Consider the following 18,084-nt stretch of genomic DNA (forward strand, 5'->3'; position numbering starts at 1 on the left):
AGCCATTAATGGCTAACCGGGATGAAAGGAGGCAGAGAACAGGGAGGGAGGGGCACCCAAAGGGGTGCTGAAGGTGGGGGGAAAAGAATGATGAGAGAAGCCAGGGAGGGATACAAAATAGTAAGCCTCGGCATAGAATTAGTGTTACCGTTCCCACCAAACAGTAGGTGCGTTGGGATTCCGAAGAGGAGAAAGGCTATGGACATTTTGGTCCACAGAAACCTGGTGATTTCTCAGAGCGATGTCCTTTTTCAATTATCATCTGAAGCCATATTAACAGCGAGCCCTACTAACATCATACCTTCTCTAAGAAGTCTTTCCTGTCTGACCTCTCATTACCCCACCCTATTCTCCCTTCCTTCTCCACCACTTATGCACTTGGGTTTGTACCCCTTAAGCCTTTTGATTCTCACTCCACCTCCAGCCCCACAGCACTTATGTACATCTTCCTTATGCTCTTCTGCTTCCCCTTTCTCTACACTCCTTGAGGGCAGGGCTTGTACCTACCAACTCTATTGCACTGTTCTCTTCCAAGCGATTAATACAGCGCTCTACCCACAATAAGCGCTCAAAATACATACTGATTGATTTAAAAATCCCACTGCACGGTTTTGACAAAGCTCAATCATCTTGGATCTTTAAAACATTAACTGTTCATTTTACAGACAAGGGGCAGGTGGTTCTAGGACATCGGCCAGCATGGTGGGGAGGGGGAGGGGCTTACAAAAGATATGACCCAACCCGCTCTGAGACTCCTGGGATGGACATATAAAAAATAAGCGAAGATGAAAGAACATCCCTCCAGACCAGATGGCAGTGAAAAGAAAGTGTGGGAATGCAGGGGAAAGCAGTTTCTTGTTGCTATTACCCCAGGCGGAGAAGACTGTAAGTCCCCGGACTCTGGAAGGAGATGTGAAGAGACCAAAAATTGGTCAAATGGTTCGGGTGTGCCATTTCAGGAGCAACGCCATCAATGCCTCACTATGTGCACAGAGCTATACTAAGAGCTTGGGAGCGGACGATAAAACTGAGTTGGCAGACATTCCCTCCCCACAACGAGTGTAGCGTCTAGAGGAACAAGAAAAAAGTGTAGGTCAAGGAGCCTGTAAGGGGATCGTTTTCACAACTTCAAGGAAAAACTACAGTCTTTCATCAAATAATGCAACTATGTAATCTTTCCTTAAATTGTATAAGTTCCCAGAACAGCAGAGATGGGGTAGACCAGGGCTATTTCCCCCAAGACCGAGTCCCGAACCATTTCATCTGAAGGCAACTGAGAGAGGTTCTCTGCGACCCTAGGGCTCCAAACCTCTTTGCGATTTTCTAAGGTTAACACGTCCACACCATTTGACTCCCAGAACCGGCCACCCAAGGCCCAGACACAAGCCGGCAGAGGTGGAAAATGCCTCAAGAGATGTTTCCTGAGAGATGCTTCCTTCAAAAGCCCCCGAAGGAAGGAAGGCACACGTCGGCCGGGGCCACCCCCCAGTCTGCAACGCAACATCACCTAGGGAAACGTGGCATCGCAAAGTCCCGCACCCGAAGGGCACACTTAGGAATCCCTCAAAGAGATGTCAGTGATACGCAGGAGTTATTTTTTCCTACCAGCTGATTTGGGAGTGAACTTGTCTCTGTTGGCTGCACATACGGCCAGGAGTCTGTAGCCGAGATCCAGGTCAAATCCTTGTTGTGCTGCTACTCTACTAACAACCTGTAAGAGGAGAGAGACAGAGAAAAAAGAGAGGGTGAGGGTCATTACCAACTAATTACAGGGACATAATCTCCAGCTTAAGGTTCAGGGGGAACCCACTTCCCTCAGGTGTGGCTTGCCCCTAGTTAACACCCAGTCGAGCATGGCATTTCTCTGGAGGGCAGGAATCCTTCTGGTCTGTCCGAATGTCTACCGGAAATAGTCCCGGGTGTTCCTTAGAACGATGAACTATGGAAAATTACTATTTCAAGATTTTGAGAGTCATCCTGTGCAAAAAGGCTTCGGATTGAAGGGAAACCATACCTGAAACCTGCTTTTTCCCATACACAATAATGATAATAATAATAATGACAATAGTAATGATAATGACAACAATCATAGTGATATCTGCTAAGCACTTATTACATGGAAGGCACTGTGCTAAGCACTGAGGTAGATACGGTACAATCAGATCAGATACAATCACTGTCACACATAGGGCTCACGGACTAAGAAGGAGAGAAAAGGTATCTAATCCCCATTATAAAGATGAGGAAAAGAAGGCACAGGGAAGTTAATTAACTTGTCTAAGGTCAAACAGCAGGCAAGTGATAGAGCTGGGATTAGAACCCCGGTCTCCTGACTTCCAGCCCTGTGCTCTTTTCAGGCTTGGCCTGGGGTGCCTTTCCTGGCTTGGCTCTCATTTAGATCTGGGTTTTAGATACTACTGGGCTTGAGAATCCACTCTGGCGAGAGAGCATCTTTGAGCTACAGTATCCGGTGATAAATGCTTTTGCTATTGTGTATTGTTAAGCCTGACCTCCCCACAGACATCTTTTCTCTTCAGGCTAAATACTGGCCACTGTTGGCAGATCAGCACTTAATGTTTTTTTCCCACAGCAGTTTTAACTTTTAAAGGGGCTTAAGCATCCCTAGTTACTGAGCAAACATCGGAGGAAAGTTGGGGACCCGCTTTATGGAGGATTATTACCCCTCGCTCCTTCCCTAGCCCAGACCCGGACCACAGGATTTTCGGAAAAGAAAGGAGCCGGTGTGCACAGGGACTCTTCCGGATTTTGCAACTGCAGTTGACGTTGCCCCCAGGTTTCAGGGAGGATCTTCACGGGGGTTCTCCACCCTGCAGGGCTGTGGTCTGGCCAACTCCAAGGGCTGCTGAGATTATTCAGGTCAGCCGGTTTGGGGTTATTCACATCTGGGTGCTCGCTCCAATTCACGTATAAACAGAGAACCCACAAAAAAACTGACCACATCAGTTTCAAGACAACTCCCCTGGGGGGTTTTAGCCAGAAGCCAAGCCAGCCTGAGGGCTGTATTGCACAAACAACCGCTCTGATGGTGCCTGGTGAAATCTGCTTGAAATATTGAACGCAGTAGTGGAACAAGGAGCTGGACACACACCACCACAAAGCCCCTACACTATTATTATTAGCTAGAAAAACTCAGGTAACAGCACAGAAACTTCTGTGCCGCTCATATTTGCTCTTTCATTCGCTTAACTTCTCGGGGTCTCAGGTACCTCATCTGTAAAATGGGGCAGTGCCTGGAATATAGGAAGCACTTAAATACCAAAAAAAAAAAAAAAGAAAAAGAAAAAGGAATTGGTCCCGTACCAAAATTTTTTAATCTTCCATCTCTGGACCTCAATCAATCAGTCACTTCATCTGTCAGTGATTTTTACTGAGCACCTATGGTGTACAGAGCACTGTACTAAGTGGTTGGGAGAGTATAATACAACAGAGTTGGTGTCCAGTGCTGCGGAGAGCTGCTTCTCATCTAAGAAGGGCTATTGTTTGAAGACTCTGGGAAATCCCTTCCTGTGGTTTGAGCACTGACAATGGGCAAAGCAGTTGGGGTTTGGGGTCGACTCCCGGAGCTAGAGAAACAGATGCTGCAGCACCCCTCTTGCTGGGAATCACACGCTCTGACTGGAAGGTGGGGATGGTGTCATTTTAACGTCTGATGGAAGAGAGCTTTATGGAAATGTTTTCAAACCAAACACCCACATAACGAGGAATATGTTAGGTTGGGAATCTCACAGAAAGGCTCCTCATGGGAGAGAGGAGATATGTGCGCATGTGTGTGGGTGTGCGCACGCACGTGTGTTTGTGAATGGGTATGTGTGTGTGCACGCATGCCCACGTTCACACTGTAACCTTGCTAAATCGTTAAAAGCCCTGGAGAGAAACAACTGCCATATTTGTTTAGCGCTTACCATGTGCCACGTACTGTACTAAGCGCTGGAGTGGGTATAAGTAAATCAGGTTGGACACAGTCCCCGTCCCACGTGGGGCTCACAGTCTCAATCCCCATTTTACAGATAGGGTAACTAAGGCACAGAGAAGTTACGTGCCCAGGGCCACGCAGCAGACAAGTGGCGGAGCAGGGATTAGAACCCCCGTCCTTTTGACTCCCAGGCCCGTGCCGCTATGCCACTAAGCCACGCCACGATGATCGAAGAGAGGGGTCACCATTTCATTTATAGACAGCCCAGGAGGCTCCTCACTCCCCCACTCCATTCCCAGAGACCTCCATTTTGAAACTGGATGACAATGATGGCCAATCTGTCAGGCACCAAGGAAGACACCGTCGAGATGACTGCACGCTGAATGTGTGCAAATGCTCGGACAGCTGGTTTCATTTCAAACTAAAACTGCTGAACACCACTAACCTGGCAGCAAATAGCATTGTGGTAGCCATCTTGTATACTGTGGAAAATGGGTCACGAAATGTGTCACGCAATAAAGAGAAGCCCACCAAGAATTTCAAACCTTAAAATATCATTTCCTGACCTAGGTCTAGATCTGCTCCTGCCCCCTATTAGCTGGAGGCTTGACCTTCTCCGATGCCATGAACTGCTAAGTCTTCTCTTCTGAAGCAGAATGAGGTTTTTTTTTTTGCAGCAAAAGCCACAGAAAATGAAACTACTCCCAGATGGGACAGAATTCCTATACACATCTAGAACAAGTAAGGAGGGAATTTACTGTTCAGCGCTCTCCATTGGTTTTTCCTCAACACACAGATAACCAAGGAGATGCCCCAGGACATCAAAGATGCCAACATCATCATCATCAAGTAGAAACTGCAAAAACTACTAGCCTTGTCAACAAGAGCTTAGTTAAAAGCCCTTCTCATCTGTGCATCATAGCTTTGAACCGCATGGCCCGGAGGCACGATCTTTGCAGCCAGTGACCAGCTATGTAAAGATCCAGAAGAATTTCAGGGAGTTAAACCACAATCTGTACGCTTAGGTCACAGGAAAACATCTGACATCACCAGCAGGCTTGGGCTCTAACAGCTAGCTGGCCATTTTGGCTGCTCTAATATATTTTCCAAACTCTTAAGGCTAATCCGTAACTGAATGGCTGAAAGCTGAAGGCAGCCTGCCTGATCCTTTCCCTACTCCCCACGGGGGAGGAAAGAACAAGCGGTCGGGTCTGGTCCAACCTAATTGATGGTGCCAGGCTCCAGGAAGCTCGTGCTTTAGAGTGTTTTCAGATGCACCGGGAAAATGCCAATTCAGCAAGCCGCAATTTTTTTTATGGTGTCTTTTAAGTGTTTGTTACGTGCCAGGCACTGTACTAAGTACTGTTTATGGGCTAAACAGGTTGGACACAGTCCATGTCCCATATGGGGCTGACTGTCTGAATCCCCATTTTACAGATGAGGTAACTGAGGCACAGAGAAGTTACTTGCCTACGGTCACAGAGCAGATCCGTGGCAGAGCCGGGATTAGAACCCAGGTCCTTCTGACTCCCAGGCCTGCTCTATCCATTAGGCAACTCCGATCTATTGAGAGTGAGGTCGGGATTGGTGACAGATCCATAAGGAGAGATGAAGCCAAGTGCTTCGTTCAGTGCCTGGCACATAGTAAGTGTTCAATACCCACCACAATAAAAAAAACCCCAAAACAGAGGAGAGGTGGACAAGAGCAGTAGGCCATTATGACTGCAGCAGCAGTTTCAAGCTCCTCACACACAGCACGATCCAACAGTAATAATAATAATGTTGGTATTTGTTAAGTGCTTGCTATGTGCAGAGCACTGTTCTAAGCGCTGGGTTCTAAGAGTAATCAGATTGTCCCACGTGAGGCTCACAGTCTTCATCCCCATTTTACAGATGAGGGAACTGAGTTAAGTGAATCGCCCACAGTCACACAGCTGACAAGCGGCAGAGCCGAGGTTCGAACCCATGAACTCTGACTCCCAAGCCCGGGCTCTTTCCACTGAGCCACGTTGGTTCCCATAACTAAAGTCACAGCCACTCCGATGTTCTAAAAGTTGGGCAGGCCTCATGCCGCCAGCTCTGAATCCTTCCCGGGATGAAGCAGGGGCTAATGGGAGTCCCAAGAGCATGGAGAGGCAGTGTGGCCAAGTGGAAAGGGATCAGGAGTGGACCAAGACGGGACCTGGCCTTAATCTCATCAAACGTCAGCCCTATCAATATCAAATAGATTGTCGTTTGCATATCCACCCACAAAAATACATAGGCGAGAAGTTGTTCAAGCTCATGCTTGTTCACGCGCTCTCTCTCTCTCTCTCTCTCTCTCACATACACACTTATGTGGATCAGTGTCTGCTTGGTTCTCGGCACAGGAGGCTCAAAGTGACTTTGATATCCTGGAAATATTTTCTACATAAACAGAATGCAATTCAACCAAACCAATGCATGGTTATAAATCTATGGCCAAAGGCAAAACTACCCTAAGACAGGGTGGAGGAAAGATGGGCTAGGCCCAAGCAGAGATGAAAAAGGTCAGGGAAATGTAGATGGCCACAAGCTGTTTACAAGTCAGCAATATCAAGCAATCCATGGTATTTATTAACCAATCCATCGGTGGCATTTATTGAGCATTTACTTATGTGCAAAGCACTTGGGAGAGGACAACAAGGTAGGCAGTCACGTTCCCTGTCCAATATGTTACCATTTTCAAAAATCCAACAAGGTGCTGGGACATACGGTAGAGAAGAATGATATGCAAAAGGAATAATAATAATAATGGTCCTTGTTAAGCACTTGCCATGTGCCAAGCACTGTTCTAAGTCCTGGGGTAGATCCAAATTAATCAGGTTGGACACAGTCTCTGTCCCACATGGGGCTCACACTCTTAATCCCCATTTTACAGATGAGGTAACTGAGGCCCAGAGAAATGAAGCAACTTGCCCAAGGTCACACAGCAGACACATGGAGGAGCCAGGATTAGAACTAGGTCCTTCTGACTCCCAGGCCCGTGCTCTATCCACTAAGCCATACTGCTTTCCAGGTAGTAGCTAGCAGTAATAATAATATTTATTAAGCAGTTACTGTGTGTATAGTCCTGTACTCACTGTGGGGAAATAATTCATGAGTGAGGATTAGACAAGATTCCTGGCCCTAAGGGGCTTGCAAAAGCCAGGAATTAATCCTTTCATTATCTTCTGCATCATTCACCACATTAAAAAAAAAAAGATGCGGAAACAATGGAAAGGAGGTAGAAAACGTGAACACGGGATAAAAAGAATGGCATATACATCCTATGAGAAAAAGTTAAGGGAATTGGGCTTCGTTTAGCATGAAGGAGGTCGTGAATTAATACCAATTTTCTGATCATCTCTTACATATTTTCATTAGGATGATGACTAATAGTTTTCCAGAAAGGACTCAAGAAAATGCTGTTGCTTTAAAATGCAGAAGAGAGAGAGATAGTCCAGTTGGATATAGGACGTTTTTGGCTGGAGAGAGTTAGAGTAGCCTGGCCTAATGGAAAAATTGAAGTCGGAAGACCTGGATTCTAATCCTGGCTCTGTCACTCACCTGCTTTGTGACCCCGGACAAGTCAATTAACTTTTCTGTGTTTGTTTCGTCATGTGTAATATGGGGATTAAATACCTGTTCCACCTACCACCTAGGTTCCACTAGGCCATGCTGCTTCTCTGATTTTCTCGACCTAACCTTGTCTCTACCCCAGATCTTAGTACGGTGCATGGCACTTGGCCCAATGTATTTTACAAATACCATTAAAAACAACAGCTCACTGGAACAGAGAACCAAAGGAGGTGTGGAGTCTGCAGTTCCGGAGATCTTTATGATTATTCCTGGATGGCTCTAGCCAAGCACCTGCCAGGGACAGGAGGCCGGACCAAATGACCTTCCCAGTCGATTTTCAGCTTTCTCAGGGCTGGGAAGTTCCCCCTCCAGGTGCGTGGAGTGTCCGGAAGCGAGGCTTTGCTACTCCTCAGAGGTGTGACAATACACAGACACGGAAGAGCTCACACAACACAGGTGCGGACCCCTCCGTTGGTCCACAGTGGCTGAGAGCCCCCTGGGGCTCCCTCGCTACGACTCCTCCATCCGGAATTGATTTTAGAACACACAGCCAGGTTATTCCACAACCTCTCGCCCTTTCAAGGGCAGCTTCACTTCTTCAAACTCCTCTTCTGCTCTTTGCGGTCAGGGAATGCGTCTATCGTTATACCGTAATAATAATAATAATAATAATGATAACAATAGTATTTGTTAAGCGCTTCCTATGTGCAAAGCACTGTTCTAAGCGTTGGGGTAGATACAGGGTAATCAGGGTGTCCCATGTGGGGCTCACGGTCTTCATCCCCATTTTCCAGATGAGGTAACTGAGGCACAGAGAGAAGCAGGGTGGCTCAGTGGAAAGAGCCCGGGCTTGGGAGTCAGAGGTCATGGGTTCGACTCCCGGCTCTGCCACTCGTCAGCTGTGTGACTGTGGGTAAGTCACTTCCTTCTCTGTGCCTCAGTGACCTCATCTGGAAAATGGGGATTAACTGTGAGCCTCACGTGGGACGAGCTGATGACCCTGTATCTCCCCCGGCGCTTAGAACAGTGCTCTGCACATAGTAAGCGCTTAACAAATACCAACATTATTATTATTATTATTGACTTGCTCACAGTCACACAGCTGACAAGCAGCGGGGCCGGGATTCCCCCCTTTCCCTCTGCTCCTCCCCCCCTCCCTTCCCCTCAGCACTGTACTCGTCCGCTCAACTGTATATATTTTCATTACCCTATTTATTCTGTTAATGAGATGTACATCACCTTAATTCTATTTATTTGCTATTGTTTTAATGAGATGTTCAGCCCCTCGATTCTATTTATCGCTATTGTTCTTGTCTGTCCGTCTCCCCCGATTAGACTGTGAGCCCGGCAAAGGGCAGGGACTGTTACCTATTTGTACAGTCTAAGCGCTTAGTACAGTGCTCTGCACGTAGTAAGCGCTCAATAAATACTAGTGAATGAACGAATGAATGATTCAAGCCCGTGCTCTTTCCACTGAGCCACGCTGCTTCACTGTACTCTCCCAAGCACTCAGTAATGATAATGTTGAGATTCGTTAAGCGCTTACTATGCGCAGAGCACTGTTCTAAGCGCTGGGGGAGATACAGGGTCATCGGGTTGTCCCACGTGGGGCTCACGGTTAATCCCCATTTTACAGATGAGGTACCTGAGGCCCAGAGAAGTGAAGTGACTTGCCCACACTCACCCAGCTGACAAGTGGCAGAGCTGGGAATCGAACCCATGACCTCCGACTCCCAAGCCCGGGCTCATTCCACTGAGCCACGCTGCTCTGCACACAGTAAGCACTCAATAACTACGACCGACTCTATTCTTTCTTTTCCCCACACTTGCCCCTGGGGACGGCTTCCCCCCGCCGCAGCCTGGCGTCAGCGGGAAGTCCTGGGACGATGCGTATTCCGGCGATTAGAACGGTGCTTTGCACATAGTAAGAGCTTAACAGATGTCATCATTATTATTGTTATTATTAGAGGGGGCCACTGTCCCGGCTTGCTTCTCCAGTCCTCTGCTGCTTATCAAAAAACTCCCTTTCTATTGTGCTACACGCTGAATTAATCTCCGCGCTGGTAGCAGTCAAGAGGGCCCCACCTGCTGGTCTCCCACGGACGTTTTTTGCCCGTTTCTCCTAAACTCCCGCTTGGCTTTCGGTGCCGGCACTTGGGCCCACGTGAAATTAGCCAGACGCAGTCAAATCACTGGAGATATTTCCTAATTAGAAGTCAGCCGCACACTGAAAAGCAGCGAGGCTCAGTGGAAAGAGCCCGGGCTGGGGACTCAGAGGTCGCGCGTTCGAATCCCGGCTCGGCCCCTTGTCAGCTGTGTGACCGGGGGCAAGTCACTTCACTTCTCTGAGCTCATCTGGAAAATGGGGATGAAGACTGTGAGCCTCACGTGGGACACCCTGATGACCCTGTATCTACCCCAGCGCTTAGAACAGTGCTCCGCACATAGTAAGCGCTTAACAAATACCAACATTATTATTATTATTAAAAGCCTTACCCTGGCCCCTCATTCTCCCTCGCCCCCATCTTCCCTCGCGCCCCCGGAAGTCAAAAGAACTGGGGGGGGGAAATTCAGGAGGCTGGAGGTTGAAGAGGAACAGTCACGCAAGAGGATGAAAGCAGGCTCCTCTTTCTACTGTTGTTTCTAGAAACTCGTAAAAGGGAGTGGTAAATAATAACGATATTAACAGCGATGGTATTTGTTCAGCGCTTATTAGGCGCCAAGCACTGTTCTAAGCAGTGGGGCGAATACAGGGTCATCAGGTTGTCCCACGCGGAGCTCACCAGTCTTAATCCCCATTTTACAGATGAGGTAACTGAGGCACGGAGAAGTGAAGTGACCTGTCCAAAGTCACACGGTTGACAAGTGACAGAGCGGAATTGGAACCCACGACCTCTGACTCCCGACCCCCTGCTCTTTCCACTAAGCCACGCTGCTTCTCTGGTTTAAAGCAGCAGCGTGGCCTAAGAGACCCGGGTTCTAATTCCAGCTCCGCTACTTGTCTGCGGTGTGACGTTGGACAGGTCACTTTGCTTCTCTGTGCCTCAGTTGCCTCATCTGCAAAATGGGGATTAAATCTGGAAGCTCCCTGTGGGACACGGACTGTGTCTAACCTGATTATTTTATCACCGTGCCTGGTGCGTAGTAAGCGTTTCACAAATACCACCAAAAAAAGAGTTTCCACAAGGTAACAAGTGGAAGAAACTCGGGATTTTGGGTTCTGCCCGGGCCATGCTGGGTCATGCACGGTTTGTTCCATGGGACCTGGCTTGGCTAGACGCAGGTTTTAAAGGAGGCTTGAAGAACACGGTATATTATAATTATAATAACTGTGGTATCTGTTAAGCGCTTACTATGTGCAAGGCACTGTTCTAAGCGCTGGGGTAGATACAAGGTAATCAGGTTGGATACAAACCCTGTCCCACATAGGGCTCACAATCTTAATCCTCATTTTACAGATGAGGCAACTGAGGAACAGAGCAGTTAGGTAATAATAATAATAATGATGATGATGGTATTTGTTAAGCACTTACTATGTGCCAAGCACTGTTCTAATAAGCGCTGGGGGAGATACAAAGCAATCGGGTTGTCCCACGCGGGGCTCACAGTTTTAATTCCCACTTTACAGAAGAGGTAACTGAGGCACAGAGAAGTTAAGTACCTTGCCCAAAGTCACACAGCTGACAGGTGGTGGAGCCGGGATTAGAACCCACCACCTCTGACTCCCAAGCCCGTGCTCTGTCCACTAAGCCACGCTGCTTCTCACGACTTGCCCAAAGGTGACTTGCTGAAAGTCACACCAGACAAGTGGCGGAGCCTGGATTAGAACCCAGGTCCTTCTGTCTCCCAGGCTTGTGCTCTATTCACTAGGCCTCGCTGCTTCCCGGTAACAAGGGGGTACGAGGAGCTCAGTGGCAGGAGGGGTTGAAGAAGGAGTGCAAGGGAGGCGTCAACCGATGGGCACGTCCACCCCAACCTCCACCTGAACCGAGTCCCACCCCCCTGTCCACAGCCCAGGATACGTGGGTCCTAGCGTCGGGTGAATTTTCTTCTCAACCCGGGGCTTGAGACGAGGAAAACCGTGCGGGATCATTTTTCTGAGAAAACGCTCCGTCCCACCTCGCCCCCCTCCTTAAGAGCCTCATCTGGACAATAGGGATATTCATATTCTAGGAAGGAGAACCGAAAGCAGTAAAGTTACTGGGCTCTGAACGGCTGAAATTTCTGCTTTATTTCTAAGAACACAGAGAAGAGCTGTGCAGGCCCTGCCCGCTGCTTCTGTCAAAGCGCTTTTTCCAACAAAGCCACGCTTCAAGGACCTAAAAGCAATTTATTTTGAATCAGGGCAGGATCTGCGTTTCCGGGGCTGCTATTTCGGCAAAGATATTACTGAGGTTTTTTTTTTTACCGCGGGCGGCGGAGAAAATTGCTTTTCAGGGGGACCTGCCAAGGAGAGCTCCCTTGACTTCTGGGGATGTCACAGGGGCCGGTCCTCCCCACCGTCGCTCGCTCTCTGACTTCCAATTGCTCGCTCATTTCCCCCTGCCCTTCGCTCTCCAGGAAGGTCTGAGTCAGGCCCTGTCCAGCGAGGCCCTCGATCCCAACAGCAACGTCTGCGGGCGCAACGGGAGCTCATATAAGGAGTGTGGTGTGGGAAGAGGAAAGGAAGGTGGTGGCAGGCAGGGGGGGAGAGGGTGACAGAGGGAAGGTGGAAGGGGGAGACAGGGCAAGAGGGGAAGAGAGGGAGGGAGACTGGGGAAAAGAGGAGGGATGGGGAAGAGAGGAATGGGGGGGAGAGGGATGGTGGGCGACGAGAGGTGGGGGTGGGCAAGGGAGGAATGGCAGAGCGTGGCTTAGTGGGAAGAACCTGGGCTTGGGAGTCAGAGGTCATGGGTTCTAATCCCGGCTCCGCCACCTGTCGGCTGGGTGACTCTGGGCAGGTCACTTAACTTCTCGGTGCCTCAGTTATCTGTAAAATGGGGATGACGACTGTGAGCCTCACATGGGACGACCTGATTACCCTGTATCTCCCCCAGTGCTAAGAACACTGGTCGGCACATAGTAAGCGCTTAACAAATACCAACGTCATCATCAGAGGCCACACTGAGACCCCATTTTCTTCTGCTCCTCCTTCCCTCCCCATTGCCCCTACTCCCTCCCTGTGCCCCCTCCCACCCCACAGCCCTTGTGTATATCTATTAATGTGTATATATATTTATAATTCTATTTATTTACATTGATGCTATTGATGCCTATCCACTTGCTTTGTTTTGTTGCCTGTCTCCCCCCTTCTAGACTGTGAGCCCGTTGGTTAGGGATTGTCTCTCTCCATTACCGAACTGTCCTTTCCAAGCACTCGTATAATGCTCTGCACACAGTAAGCACTCAATAAATACGACTGAATGAACGGCAGAGGAAAGGACGGTGGGGGCAAAGAGGATGAGCTTAGGTATGAAGCAATTTCCAAAACAAAGCTGTTCTGAATCCATTTTGTCACCTCAGAGCAGTGATGGGCCACCGGACTGAACAGTAGGGGTTTTTCCACTGCTCTGTCTGAGCACCTGCTCTGGGGACTTTGCCATTTGTTTCGGTGGGAGGTGGCCGCCCTCCAGACACAACAGAGCCTTTCTGGAACTGGAACCCTCCTCACCCGGAGAAAGACCACGGGGCACTAGCTCAAGGGTGGCGATTCGGGGGAAAACGAAGGAAAGTAACTCGACTGAAAGAGGCATTTTCTGCTTCCAAATTCTCCCCTGAAGCCCGGCTGACGTCTTTGACACCACCACAGGGTGCTGACCCAGGATAAGTACGTTCCATCAGGGGTGACGGTCAATCCCAGGAATCCAACAGCCCCAGTGAGAGCTCCTTTTATCTGATGCCTCACGCTCCCATCACTGAGCATGCTAGTCCGTCTCACACCTCCACTGAATCAACTGACCCATCTACCCAGTTGCTGAGCACTCCCGGGTGCCAAGTATTGTACTACATGTTAACCAGGGAACGACACAGGTGCAACCCACAGGGCCCCTGCCTTTGAGGAGTTAGCAATCTAATGGATTGTTCCTTCCGCGGGTCAGAGAATGGACTTAAGGAAAGGTCTGATTAATGGGGTGTTTGGGACCACCTGGCAAGGGGTCGAGAAATCACCACACACCACCCACTTTGTGCTAAGGGTCGGTTTCCCTTCTGGGCCTCGGGGAAGCCTGCCACTCCCAGAAGGAAGACGAGACGGCAGGGAGAGGCCGACGACCTGCGGAAGTGGAAGTCCAGAGACGGAGACCAAGGTCCACCTCACTCTCAGGACCGACTGGCCCCTCCCGCATCAAGCTCTTAGTACAGTGCTTTGCGCACTATAAATGCTCAATAAAAACGACTGAACGAACGAATCACCTCTATCCGTTCCCCGCCGTCCAAGCCGGCATTCCACTATTTTCCATGCGGCGCAACTCCCTGCAAGCTTCTTTCCGAGAAGGGGGCCTGCCTGTCCCAACCCCAAGACTCCTGCCCACAAAGCTCCACTTTATTTTTTGGGGGGCGGAAGAGGGGTTGAAAAAGTCTTGCCAGGAAAGAGAAATGATGGGAAAATGCTGAGCTGCTGGAGCCTAGCTTGGAGAGTTATTTAACCAGGAACGACGACTCCCAGGGGCTCCGTGGCTTCTCCGAATACAGTCCAGCCCTTTGCAGAGGTTCGGAATTCGAGCTGGATGCGGTTGGGCTTTGATGGCGGGCTCTGCTTCCCGAGGGCCTGGCCACTGCTCCAGGCCACTTGTCCTGGGCACTGGGGCTGAAGATTGTTCTCTGCCCCTTCTCCCTTCCAACCAACAGGCCTCCGGCGACGGGTTGGGGGGGGGAAATCGATGGGAAAAAAGGTGTCCGGAAGCCCCGGTTCAAATCAGAAGACAGTGAAGATTCAGATGATTCTTGGGATTACACTTAACAAAAATTCTGATGTAAGGTAACCAAAATGTATATATCTGTAATTCACTCACTTAGATTAACGTCTGTCTCACCCACTCCAGACTGTAAGCTCGTTGTGGGCAAGGAATGTGTCTACCGTTGTATTGTACTCTCCCAAGTGTTTAGAACAGTGCTCTGCACAAAGTAAGTGATCAATAAATACGACTGAATGAACAAACCTCACTGAACTGTCTCGGCAGAAGTCGTCCCAGCCCACTCCCCGGGGAAAAAGGGAACACCAAGTCAGGCACAAGAAACACACAGATCCCACCCCTCAGCTCCCAGGGATCAGATGGCTTTCTTGCTCATCTTTAATAGTAACAATAATGATAATAATGATGGTATTTGTTAAGCGCTATGTGCCTAGCACAGTTCTAAGCGCTGGGATAGATACAAGGTAATCAGGTTATCCCACGTGGGGCTCACATTTTTCATCCCCATTTTACAGATGAGATAACTGAGGCATAGAGAAGTTAAGTGGCTTGCCCAAGGTCACACAGCAGACATGTGGCGGAACCGGGATTAGAACCCATGTCCTCTGACTCCCAAGTCTGTACTCTTTTCACTAAGCCACACTGCTTTATTTTCACTGCTGATGCTTCTGGACTTGTGGGCAGGAATTGTGTCCACCGACTCTAATGTATTAAAATAATAATAATAGTAATAATAATAATAATGATACTGTAGTATTTGTTAAGCACTATGTGGTAGGCACTGTACAATATGGCGGGGTAGATACAACGTAACCCTGTGGAACACAATCCCTGCCCCATATGGGGGTCATGGTCTTAATCCCCATTTTACAGATAATAATAATAATTATTACTATGGTATTCGTGAAGCGCTTACTAAGTGCCAGGCACTGTTCTAAGCACTGGGTTAGTTAGAAGATAATCGGGTTTGGGTTGGACACAGTCCCTATCCCACGTGGATCTCACAGTGAAGCAGCGTAGCTCAGTGGAAAGAGCACGGGCTTTGGAGTCAGAGGTCATGAGTTCGAATCCCAGCTCTGCCACTTGTCAGCTGTGTGATTGTGGGCAAGTCACTTAACTTCTCTGTGCCTCAGTTACCTCATCTGTAAAATGGGGATTAAGACTGGGAGCCCCACGTGGGACATCCTGATTCCCCTGTGTCTACCCCAGCGCTTAGAACAGTGCTCGGCACATAGTAAGCGCTTAACAAATACCAACATTATTAATCCTCATTTTCCAGATGAGGGAACTGAGGCCCAGAGAGGTGAACTGACTTGCCCCAGGTTAACACAGCAGACAAGTGGCAGAGCCATGATTAGAACCCAGGTCCTTCTTACCCCCAGACCTGGGCTCTATCCACTAGACCACACTGCTTTCCACTGTACTCTCCCAAGTACTCAGTACAGTGCTCTGCGCACAGTAAACACTCAATAGATATTATTGACTGACTGACAGAGTGGAAACTAGCAGTAGAGTTCATCTCTCGAGTAAGGTGGGTGAAGGATCGCTCAGGACATGCTCAGTCTAAACAGGTTATAGCCAGGCCAAGGCAACAGAGGAGAGGGTGGCCTTGATTGCTTGTTTCTATAGTTTGAATCCCTCTCTTTCTCTCTCTTTCGCTTTCTCTCTCTCACACAGCCCCCTCCCCCAAAAGAGCCCAGAGAAGCGCAGAGAGTCATGAATGGAGCAGTAGCAAAGCGGATGGCGTGGGAAGCTTTGAAGGGTGGGCGTCAGTACAAGACTTCTCAGAAGAAGAGGCATCTGAGTGAGGATTTGACAAAAGATAAGAGAACGGGTGGCTTAAAAGCAGGTCAGGTGCCTGAAGTAGATGTAAAAGGGTGAGTGGGCCAACTGAGCGGGCCGCTTCAGCTGGAAAGCGAAGGGGGAGGTTCTTGGTGACCAAGAAGGAGTGTAGGAGGTAAGGATGGAGGTGAGAACTGAATGAAAGGGAAAGGAGAAAGGGGGAAAAGGGGAAGGGGGAGCAGAGATTGGGGAGGGAAAGAAAAGGAGTAGGCAGAAAAAGGGGTAAGATATAAGGGGAGGGAAGGGGAGAGAGGAGAAGGAAGGGAAGGGACCAGTGGAAATTGGAGAAAAGGGAAGGACTGGGTTTAAAGGCAGCCTCACCAAATGCCCCTTGGGCCAGAAAAATTGCCTACTCAAACCACACCAGGTATCTCTTGGAGAAGGAAGGAAGGAAGACAGCTGGTCCAATCTAATGTTGCGGGATATGAAGTGCAAGGTCGGGTTAGGAGAAAGAGGAGTTTCCATGGGCAGGTGGCAGGCGACTGAAGTGAGGTGCAGTGCTAAAGGAAGGGGGTGGCCCCCTCCGCCCTCCACCCCCGGAATTTTACACTCCCTACAGTTGGGGGAGAAAGGGAGGGAATGGTTTGAAGTTGAAAAGAACCTGGCATCAAAGAGAACAATGGAAACTTTTAGCCTGTAGTTGATTAAGACTAATAAAAGTTCCTTTAAAAGGGAACAGTTAAGCTTATACATTTTTGCAAAATGTTTCAGGGAAAAAAACTAACCCAAAAGAAAACCCAGCAATGTGGTTCTTCTCCACATTGTGAGCAGATGAGACTTTCTGATGTTTGTGGAAGTTCCTGGGTCATTTATTAATAGTGTGTGAGCTGCTTAGAAGCTCTGTGTGTAATGCAAATGTCCTAATGATGCCAGGGGCTAAGTGGTTTTTAATTTATATCCCCAAAGTAATGGTGCTCAGAAGGAATCTGTTTTCAAAGGTCATTTTAGGGATTGCAGAAATAAGAACAAATAATCTGCCTCGGCTGCAGACCGGGAGCCGTGGTGCCGTTGATTTTTACCGGATGAAAGCGGTGATGTCACCCTCCAAAGGTAACGGTGAGAAGTAGTGTGGCCTAGTAGAACTGTAAGCCCGTCAAACGGCAGGGACTGTCTCTATCTGTTGCCGACTTGTTCATTCCAAGCGCTTAGTACAGTGCTCTGCACATAGTAAGCGCTCAATAAATACTATTGAATGAATAGTAGAAGAGCCCAGGCCTGGAAGTCAAAGGACTTAGGTTCTAATCACGGCTCTACAACTTGTCTGCTGTGTGACCTTGTACAATTCACTTAACGTCTCTGAACCTCAGTTCCCTTACCTATAAAATGGAGAATAAGACTGTGGGTTATGGATTTTGTCCAACCTGACTAGCCTGCGTCTCCCCCAGTGGCATGTAGTAAGCACTTAACAAATACCACTAAAAACGAAAAAAGGAGGCTACTGGTCTGTAGTGGATCGACCACAAGCCTGGGAGTAAGAAGGTGCTAGTCCCGGCTCTGCCGCTTGTCCGCTGTGTGACTTTGGGCAAGTCATTTCACTTCTCTGAGCCTCAGTTTCCTCGTCTGTGAAGTGGGGGTTAAGTCTGTGAGCCCCATGTGGGACAGAGAGTGTGTCCAACCCTATTTGCCTGTAGCCACCTCAGCGCTTAGTACAGTGCCTGGCACACAGTAAGCGCTGAACAAATACCAGAATTATCATTATTATTATCATTAACAGCTCCCTCCTCCTCCTTCCCTCCTCGCAGCTACTCCCAAATCTGATCCAAACACGATTCCTCCTCCTCGCCCTGTCATCGCTCGAACCTCCTGGTGTCAGAAAGAGAATCCCAGCCAACGGGAGAG

The 18,084-nt window shown here is 48.8% G+C and overlaps 1 protein-coding gene across 6 annotated transcripts in view; it reads right to left on the reverse strand.

The window, feature by feature from the left end:
- The window catches only part of ZMIZ1 (zinc finger MIZ-type containing 1), a 485,263-nt gene that overhangs the window by 170,320 nt on the left and 296,859 nt on the right, over positions 1-18,084 (reverse strand). For all 6 annotated transcript variants that reach the window (XM_029061647.2, XM_029061650.2, XM_029061652.2 and 3 more), the window contains one exon: positions 1,606-1,711. In XM_029061647.2, coding sequence (XP_028917480.1) covers positions 1,606-1,711 — 106 coding nt within the window. The remainder of the gene's footprint in view (positions 1-1,605; positions 1,712-18,084) is intronic.

This window comes from Ornithorhynchus anatinus, chromosome 3 (assembly GCF_004115215.2).
Source record: "Ornithorhynchus anatinus isolate Pmale09 chromosome 3, mOrnAna1.pri.v4, whole genome shotgun sequence".
NCBI classification, from domain to species: Eukaryota; Metazoa; Chordata; class Mammalia; order Monotremata; family Ornithorhynchidae; genus Ornithorhynchus; species Ornithorhynchus anatinus.